At 38.0% G+C, this 10,392-nt stretch overlaps 1 protein-coding gene across 1 annotated transcript; it reads left to right on the top strand.

Moving 5' to 3' along the window:
* The first annotated feature begins 3,380 nt into the window (after window positions 1–3,380).
* LOC122074150 (B3 domain-containing protein Os11g0197600-like) lies at window positions 3,381–7,425 on the top strand. Its single transcript, XM_042639014.1, has 5 exons — window positions 3,381–3,491; window positions 3,590–3,703; window positions 4,833–5,196; window positions 5,752–5,978; window positions 7,093–7,425. Exons 1-5 carry the CDS (start codon window positions 3,381–3,383, stop codon window positions 7,363–7,365), a joined length of 1,089 nt encoding a protein of 362 aa, XP_042494948.1. The 3' UTR covers window positions 7,366–7,425.
* The last annotated feature ends 2,967 nt before the right edge of the window (window positions 7,426–10,392 follow it).

Genomic DNA, 10,392 nt, shown 5'->3' with positions numbered 1-10,392 from the left:
TCTTTCAGGATCATAATTAATGGGCCACATCCATTTGGTTCTGTTTGCCATGCAAATAAATAGATAATGAATTTTGACTTTCTAGCTTTTAGCTATGTGGGTATTTCTAATATTGCAAAAGTTGTTGGCCCGGACGTTTTACCAGACCCTGCTTTTATGACCTAATGATGGTGACTAAAGTCTAAAGAGAGCTACAAATTGGTCCCATGATTATGGTGCACCTTAAAGCTTCACCATTGGATCAGGTGATCCTCAAAGTGACCATTAATGGTTTACCCATGATCAATATGGTCCACCATGGTCAAAGGTACTGACCTTGCTTTTCTTGTGTGGAACAAGAACAAAGCTACAAAAAGCATTATTTGGTTCTCCTTTGGGTTGATTGAAGACTTTACATGTCCATAAAGAAAAATATATAGAAGCCCTTAAGAGTGGTTTTAGTTATAGATGAAGAATACCCATTAAAGCACCTTAAGATTTTGGTTATCATCATCATCATCAGGACAGAGTACTAATTGATAATAGTGAAAGCAGAGAAAATCCTAACCAAATAATTTCATTGGAAGAACTTATAGAATAAATAAAGAACTAAAGATCCCCTTCAAAGATATCAATGGCTCATATAATAAGATATGTTCACATGAGCAGATAAACAATTTTACCTAACAATGGCCCCCATAGAATTACCAAAAGAAGAGAAGCACCCACAAAGCCATAAGATGATTCATCTTCAACCATTTTAGTTTTTAAAGCTCTTGTCTCTGTCCCCTTTGCTGCTTTAGTGAGGTAATCCACTTACAGAGGCCAAACCTTTCATACTGAACCAAAAAGCAGATCCCCCAACTAGAAAATATTCATCAATTAGTTCTAACCCTGTTTGAACCTTTAAATATTAATGGATTTAAATTATGGTCAAAGCATTGATGCATTTTACAGATATATCTGCTCTACTGGACTACTTTGGAATTATGGGGATCAACCGTTTCAATGGTTCTTTGAGGCCCCAAAATTTAAAAATCAGAACCGATTTTTCAGCTGATCCAACTCAGGCGATTCTGCACAGAAACTAGGGTTAGGGTAATTTTAGGTGGATTCTGATTCCAGGTTTTTAGACACTGGTTAAGGGAGAAGGAACTTCAGGAGTCACTAAGAACCCACCATCATATTGATACTAAAAAGAACAACAGTTTCAACTTTGATCTGGGATGTGCAATCAGTCCAGTGTTTTTACAAAGGATTGTGGGTAAGAGTGATGTTCAGGAAGGGTGATCCACCACAACTAGACTACATTTTGGAGACTCAAAACATGAGTTCCACTGGAAAGGTGCAAACAACCAGTGGGAGGGAAACATAGCCATCATCCACAAAAGCACATATATCCTAATAAATCAAAACCTGATATCTTATTAGGGACCTAAATATGAACTATGAAGCACTAAAGTGGGGGTTGGGGGAGATTGGCCTTCATATAAATGGCCTATTTAAACTAGCTAAAGTATCTACTTATAATTGATGAATAGGGAGTGTGAGTAGTGAAACCACAGCAGAACTCCAGATAAAAAATGGCGATCAAAGAAAAAGAAAGAATCTCTGATCATATGGTCCAGGCTCCACATTTGAAATGCCATTTTGGATGGAACCCATTTATAGCTAACCAAGAGGGCCCATAATTTCCTGATGTCAACTTCATAGGAATTCATGATTCCAAATGGATGCCACCAAATTTTCACATTCAGAGTTCAAGTTCTCATATTTCTTTTATCCTAAAAAAGAGAAATCATTAAAGAAAAGACCAACACTTTAACCAGTAATCAAGCTTGAAGAACTCTGCTGAACCATGACAGACTCAGCTTGAGATCTATCATGGTCAATCTATCCTTTATTTGTAATCATTGATTACAAGCTAATAGATGTGGACTTTAAGCAGGAATCATTACCTTGCAGTACAGTTAACAACTTAACAGTCGTGTTTGCCATTTAACCTGTGGAGTAATCACATTCTTTTGGTAATTACCACTCCCCTCCTCCCCCCCCCCCCCCAACCCTTGTGATGATTTTGACAACTTGATCAATCAATTAATGGTGGGGAAAGGAAGCTTCCTAAATCGGTTGTAGTCTTGGTAAAACAAATAAGTTTAAACCCTCTTCAATCAATATTTACTTGGGGCTACATGTATATTGGTTCTTGATAATCTTATGATAACAGTGACAGTCATCTCTCTCTCTCTCTCTCTCTCTCTCTCTCTCTCTCTCTCTCTCATGAGAGGAAAAAGTATGCCATATTAAGAGGGAACTTGGTTCAAAATATTTCTCCCTTTTTAACACTCAGCCAGGAAAGAGAAGAGGCACAATTAAGCATTTTAGATCAGAAGTGTGTAGAGAACATATAATTGAGAAATACTTAATAAGAAGAATGGCTCTAGAAAATGGCTATCTTTCTAGGGGGTTAGGGGAAAGGCTCTACAGCTTAATGATGAATAAGAAGATGACCACTAGCTAGAAAAGATTGTTGAGTTGGTTTGTGAGAGAATTCCTTAGGTCAGAATACAGATTGAAGAAGGAGTTCCGCGGAAGATTTTTCACCTCATACCATGAGTTAAGCAGCTGAGCATTCTTATTTGTACCTGAGAATGCCAGTTGTATAACGATGCTGCAGTCAACCGATCCTCCCCGGCTCTTACAAGTGGAGAGTTGGATTGCACAGTCCTGGTTATTGAGGAAAATGAAAAGTGATTCTCCAAAACACTTTGCACACTCATCTTTCTTCCAGGACAAGTTCTGGAGTGTACCCTTCTCAAATTCAAGTATCTTCACAGGCATATAAACATGTCTTAGACAATGAATTCAAAAGAAAAACAAAGATTTCCAAATTGAACTTGACAGAGTAAAACTGGTTATGATATGTTATCATCTGCTACCATGAATTATATGATAATATATGATTCCTTAACATTCTATGCAAGTGCCTTATCAAATATTGACAATCAAATGCCAAAATCTCTCTCTCTCGGACCGGGATCCTCTACGGTGAGCTGTAGAGGGCGGTGAGGGTCCCAGCCATTGGATGGATCCCCGCACGCACCCCATCACATGTAGAAGTTCATCCAACGGCTGGAACCCTCACTGCCTTCTACAGCCAGCGTAGAGGATTTTTTCCCTCTCTCTGTTGGTGGGTCCTGTCCCAAAAACGGTTATGGAAGTTGGAAGGGTTGCGCCCGAAATTTCTTTTCAAAAGAAGACTGTAAAATCACTAGAATACCCTCCCTCAGTCCACTATTAACTATTAACCAGGCAAAGCAAGATTTCAAATAAAAAGGCTAGGTGACTAGAAAGATCAAACGGTCAGATGATCTGATCTGCTAGTTGACCTTCTTCCAAAAATGGAAAAAGTCAAGTCTTACTTCTTAGTCTGTAAACCCACAGTTGATATATTTGATATAACTGCCAAAACAGTAAAGCTGGACGCTGTAGCTGCTGGGGATGAAACCACAGTATTACTTAACTTGCTATTCCCGCTCTCTCTCTCTCTCTCTCTCTCTCTCTCTCTCTCTCTCTGTGTTGTTCTCTAACTCCTGCTCTGCATCTACAGCCGTTGAAGCTTGAAAAACCAGAAATGGGGAAGACGGGCAAGAACATACCACCTCTAGACGAGAGGCCTCACTTCTGTAAGATCATGTTTCCGGGATTTTACACAAGACCATTGGTAGTCATTTTCTTTCATCTCTATGTTTATTTTCCTTTCCATCTTCTAGGCATTTTTTATTTATTTATTTTCTATATCACTGTTGATCCTTGTCTTATTTTTCCAGCAGCTAGAACAGAGGTTTTTGGGTTAGTTTGGAGCTTTCCTCATTAATACAAGATTTTTTTTTTTTATGCTAAACGTCTATGAATGTGTTTGGAAGATTGGGTAGCTAAATGACAGACACAGTGGCTGATCTTAAACATTTTTTGAGAGGTCTTAAAATTTATATGTATATTTTTTGTGCTAATGCCAAAAGTAGTATCATTTTGGTCCCAGGTTTTGATGTAGGAAGAAAGCTCAGGGGAGTGGTTAAATGTTTTCTTTCAACTACTATCAATGATTTGGTGTACTAGCTTGGGTCATTATCTACTGGGGGAGACAAAGGAACAGTATATGGTCTTTTCTGCTTAAGAATGTGTACCTGAATATATCCATCACCCTGTAAAATTCCAGATGCCATAGTTTGTGTTGAACTCTCCCATCTTCACTAGTTAGGACCAGAGAACACCAACAGTCTCAAGTCAGATACCATGTGATCATAGGGCAGTGGTGGCATAGATTCAGAAAATGGAACTGAAGAATTACAACTTCACCAGTCTGTTCCTAAAGAGCACAAGTTTGTTTTGGTCCATTTGGACAAGTTCAATACCCAGTAGCACAATTGCAAAGAGTATAAGATTTGATAGCAACAGTGATCGATAGTCCTGATATAGCAGTACATTGCTTGTTTCTATTTTTCCTTTTTTCAGTTTTCTATAGCTGAACTTCTAACCTATGATGTTTCACATACAATTTTAACCAAGCTACATTTGTGTATTCTACCAGAGTTCACTTTTAGTATAAGAGTATTTATCTGCATCATGGAGTCAAGACAGGATTGATCCAGCAGCTTTTATTTTCTTTCCCTTTTCTTTTTAGAGGAATTCAAACATACAAGCATTATATCAGTATTATGTGTGAATTGACTCTTTATAGTCCTAACCAAATAGGCACTATTCATGCATGCCTTCTCCACTCTGAGTGTTTCTTCTGCAGCATTGATAATATTTTTCTGAAGTTCATCTATTTAATTGTTAATAATTTGCAGCGGATTCCACCAGAATTCTTGGAGAACATTTCGACAGAAGCATATAAATTTGCCACCCTAAAGGATTCTAATGGCAATCACTGGCGAGTCAAATTAAACAAAACTACTAGTGGCACATATATAGAGGATGGTTGGCAAGATTTTATAAGAGATCACTCCATCTATGACGATAATTTTCTTGTCTTTGGATATGATGGAAATACTTGTTTTGATGTACAAATTTTTGATGAGAGTGGATGTAACAGAGATTATCTGTTTAGTACTAAACATCAAGAGCCTGACTTCTCCAATGGAGCTAAGGAATGTGACAAATCATCAGAGACTTCTAGGGATTCTGTTGAAAAAGCCAGTAAAGATGATCCAGGTATGAATGTGAAAAATTACTTGCACCTCTTGAATTTCTAGCCATATCTTTCCACCTTAACTGTAAATGCAACTGTCCCTTATGCATTTAAATGCATGTGCAGATATTTCTAGGAAAAAAAATTAATAACAGAGATATTTCTATTTTAATCAATCAAAATGTTTAGGACAATTTTATTCACCCACAGTGATCGTTCACCCACCATTGTGATATCATAATTACTCCCCCTATTGAACAAAGGTTTGAAATGCCCTCGGCACTGCTCCAGGAGACCTATCCAACCACAAAAATTGGACCGTTCGGTGAAGGAATACTGATTCCGAATGTTTATAAGATTAGCATAACTTCATTAGTTGTTTAGAATATGTGCATTTGGACCTGTAGACTTGTCACTGACTTGATCTGGAAATGAAAATGCTTTTGATTCATATTTATTAGTTTATGTTTCTTTTTGGATGCTGCTTAATGCAATAGGTAAGAACTATTACATAAATATTTATTTTTACTTCTAGGTACCTTATAAATGCTTCTGTGCAATTGGTTTACATGCTACAGGGAAATGCCTTCCAAGTTCTAAACCAAAGGGGCTTAGAAAGGCTAAAGGCAAGGATGCTGTTCTGACCCCTGAACAAATTCCAAAAACTATATGGTCCTCATCAAGAAGGCGGCCTACAACTGAAGAAGAAAAGGCAAAAGTTTTGGAAGAAGTAGAGTCTTTTACTTCCAAATTTCCTTTTTTATTGAGGTGTTTAACGGCAACAAATGTGCACAAATCTTTGCTGGTGAGTTTTATGCAACTTGCTTGCTTCTTTCTACAATCTGATGATCAGCATTTTAATTAAGTCAAACCTATAAATAACTAGCTAAATCATATTTATGTAATAAAAATTTCCTGGTGCTCTATCTATCTCCAAACATAAGAGAGCTGGATGTAGTTGCAAACTGGGCCATGGTCTAGAAAGATGAGTCAAATTAATCTTAAAGTGCAATGTAAAGCACCTCATGATCAGTTAAGATCATAAAGTAGTTTATAAGGCTCTCAACTTTGATTCACCATCTTTGGAGCATTAAACTTGCATCCCATTTTGGTATTCTTGGTTCATAGACAAAATTAGGAATTGAAGGTTCACTGTTTTGGGTTATACCATCTTATTATGCTTTCATTTGTTTTCTGGAGAAGCTTAAGTGTTTTTCTACATTGTTAGTTATTTTATTGTTTGTTTCATCAGAATATAAATTAGTAGTGTTGCATTGTTGGACTTGTAAAAAGAATTGTATGGGTAGAAAATTATAGAATTATTTTACATTGAAGTCCATAAGTTGATTTTGGTATTAACTTTCTAAAAGCTATCATGGTAGACTTTGTGGCCCCTACAAAAGGGACATTAGTTGCATCCCTGCTTATGTTAATGCACTTGTCATTCTACAAGATTCTGGATTAATTATATGAGTTAAATTATACATAATGGCCTCTGAAAGATGCAAAAGCTGGACTGAAATATATCTTGGCCAATGTGTGTTTTGGTTTCTACTATTGTGAAACTTGGATTTGCTTCAACTTCCCAATCTATCTTCCCTCCCAATGCTTTTTGTTATTTCAGTAACTATATTTTCGGATTAGGCAAGATGCCCACATGCATTAAATAAAAGAATAGCATTTAGAAGTAAATGTATACGCATTGACCAATGGCCTTCCAATTTCCAAGAGTTTGAGATAGAGCAACATGATCTCATTATAGTAATAATAATGGTGGATGGGACCTATTCAAACACTTCCAAGGACAAGCAGATTTCATACATGGTTGTTATTGCAAGCTTTTCTTTTATTAACAGGAATGTTTTGTTATTGTTATTGTTATTGATTGTTCTTTTACTAACCAAACATTATTCACACAGGGAATCCCAATGGACTTTGCCAGAAAACATTTTCATTTTCAGAAGAAAACAATGGTTACCCTTTGGAACAAAAAAGGCCAAGCTTGGAAAGTAAACATGCTCTATACCTCGTCGAGGATTGCCCTGTGTGGAGGCTGGGGAGCATTTGTATATGCTAATCAACTTGAAGAAGGAGATATCTGCATTTTTGAGCTTGTGGGTAAGCTTGAAATGCAGGTCCATATTTTCCCAGCAGTTAAGAAAGTGAAATTTGTGACTGAAGGACAAATTTGAAATCTCCTATCAGGATGGGGGATTATCCCGTTATCTCCTAGTCCATATGCATTGAGACAAGATTATGATCCAACAGTTTTTTTTCATGGTTTAAACTTGGAGCTTTTCATCAATCCAATGGAAACATTCCCATCCAAATGTTTAGGGAAATTTTTTAGGTTCAGCATTTTTTACTTCCCTGTTCCCTACCAAATCTATCTGCGATCTATTACACCAAAATCTATCCACACCACCCTGTGGTATATTAGTGACTTTGTTACCTGGATACTCCAAACTTTGAGCCATACCCCTGTTCAACACTTCATATAAGGCAATGAGAATGCTAGAAATGGATTGCCACACCCCATTGTATCATTTGCATTCTTGAACTATCTCTTATGGGAAAAATAACCCTGCCAGTCTGGTGTTGCCTACTCCCAGACACAGGTGGGTGCAAAAAGACCATGCTGCCCTCCACCCTATGCTCTGAAGATGCTCCGGTTCACCCTCGTATTGGCCCCATGTGCCGGCATAGGCAACACTAGACCAGCAGGGTTCTTTCTCCCATCTCTTATTCATCAAGGATCACACAAATTTTATCCACTTGGGGAGAGGCAAAGGTCATGTATTATGAACATCAAAGTATCAAAATGTTTGTTGGAATTGCTTCGGATAGATCTCACATTTGTACACTCCTGTACATCAGATCAAGAACCTCCATTTGGACTGTTGAAAATATGGGTTCTTCATTTCCTAACAAATAGTATAGTATTAGACAGGGAAGGAACTAACTTGATTAGATTAGTACAGGATCGATTTACATGTGTGGTACTCAAAGTCACCAATAATCTTTGCAAGAGAAGACTCCGTCAGTAAAAGGGGAAGTGATTTGCATCTCTTATGACAAGTTTTCTTCCAGTGGCCTTGGAGATGAATTTGCTCACTTTGTGACAATCATTACAGAGAAGATTCTTGCATTTCGAATGGTGATACAGGATATTTATCTGTTTCATTGGTTAGATCCTGGAAAAAACAATGTGTTAGGTACATATCCTGCTTCTTCAATCTTCGTAATCAAGCCCTTTATAACAACAATAACAACAACTCAGCCTTATCCCAGCTAAATGGGATCAGCGATTTAATGTCTCATAAATTTCAGAATACTGATGGTGATCTCTATCTCTGGCCATTAATGTATGAATCTCTCTATCTCTCTCAATTGAACTGAAGCCTGGGGCCTTCTTCAATCCCTTTGATCTCAATGATACTCTGGTCATCTTGACCCTCCAAGTCTCCAGCTGTAGCATACTTGTTTGAAAGAAAGATGTAGCAACCAGCATCATCTGGATCCAACTCAAAAATCTTTTGTGAGATCTGTATCCCCAAGTCTATATTTGCATGCACTCTGCATGTACCAAGCAAGGCCCCCCCATAAAACCCAGCATTAGGCTGCAAAGACATGGTATTTATCAGTGATGAGCATCCTCTAATTGCCCAGCACGGCCAAGAAGATCTACCACACAACCATGGTGTTGCAAATTTGGTATTATTACAATCTTTAACCATACAATTGTAAATGTGGAGCCCTTGATCAACCATTCCAGAATGGTTGCATGAACACAGGACACAGTAGAGTTGAATGAATTATCAGGCTTTAAGCCAGACCCCTTCATTTGTAGAAAGAGATCAATTGCAGGATCACCATCATCCCACTACCAGAAGTCATGGCATTCCAGCATGCATTGTCCCTTTCCTCATTTCTTCGAATATTTTTCTTGCTTTCCCCATATCCCCACAGTGTGAATACATGTCTATGGATGGCAGTTCCTGTCTGTAAAGAACCTCTAATTGAGCAACCCAATATCAAGCTCATAATTGTCATGAGATCTGCATGAATAGCCTGAAATAAGAACATTCCAAGAAACAATTATTTTGTTAGGCAATCTGTCATACAGCCTCAGCAGCATTCATAAAACCAAACCTCGAATACAAATGAATGAGAGATGTTTCTATAAAGACATGAAAATTTAAGCCAAATTGAAGCAAGAAACATTGAGATGTACCCAACATGAGTCAAATACAAGTTAGCAATGGAAGATAGGAAGGGGAGGGAAGGGGAAGGGAGGGATTTTGAATTAACAAGGGAGAAAGAGAGGTAGAAGTATGCTTTTCTGTGAGAAATCAGAAAAGGAGTTTGGGGTAGAGGAGTTTGAATAAATATAGGACAAATATAAGGGAGTGATGATAATTAACCCATAAATGTAGGAGTAAAATCTAGGCAGGTAGGATTACTAGGTTCATTTAAAGTACCTAAACTAATACAAGGGGGCATATATAATAGACTGTAGAGTCAACACCTGACACTGTACAGTTGTCCTAGAGCTTCACACAGCTCACTGGACATTAGGAACTCATTGTTTGAGGTTCCTATCCATCCAAAATGAAGGTTCTAAGAGCCAGTCTTGACTTCTCCAACTAGCCACTGCCCATGATGCAAGGCAATGAGACTCTTCCAGCAATGAGGAAACACAACACAGGCCACCTGCTGACTCCTTTGCTAAGAGGGCCCAGTGGTTGATGTGTAGGATTGTTTGGCCCACTTTCACTCCATGGTTTCCTGAAATTTGTAACTCCGAATCCATGTGTACTACACGTTTTTATCAATAGAATTTTATTTACCAAAAAAAATAGAAGAGGGCATGGTGCACTTTCCCATCAATAGGCATAAGGAGACATTTAATCTGGAAAGAGAATGTGGAGTCCATGGCATGAAATCCAATCTTCATATTTTAGCATAATTAGTGGCACTTGTTCACTGGTGTTTCACAGGGGTAGAGGTGTTATTTCAACCCCCTTTGTGTTTGGGCACAAGGGTCAGGGAGCATTCTTTTGCCCAAAATGAAATATGAAGTTTTTCTTGTGGGCAAGCACAACCCTGCAGGTACACAAGTGCCAATGGGAGCTCACGAGGAACCATCAAGAGACATCATTTTGCATTTTATAGGGTCTCCATGTCTCTGGGCGCAGAAGTCACACCCCTCCCCACCC

This window comes from Macadamia integrifolia, chromosome 3, assembly GCF_013358625.1.
Source record: "Macadamia integrifolia cultivar HAES 741 chromosome 3, SCU_Mint_v3, whole genome shotgun sequence".
Taxonomy (NCBI): domain Eukaryota; kingdom Viridiplantae; phylum Streptophyta; class Magnoliopsida; order Proteales; family Proteaceae; genus Macadamia; species Macadamia integrifolia.
Note: the sequence above shows the minus strand (reverse complement) of the source record. Positions and strands in the feature narration are given on the sequence as shown.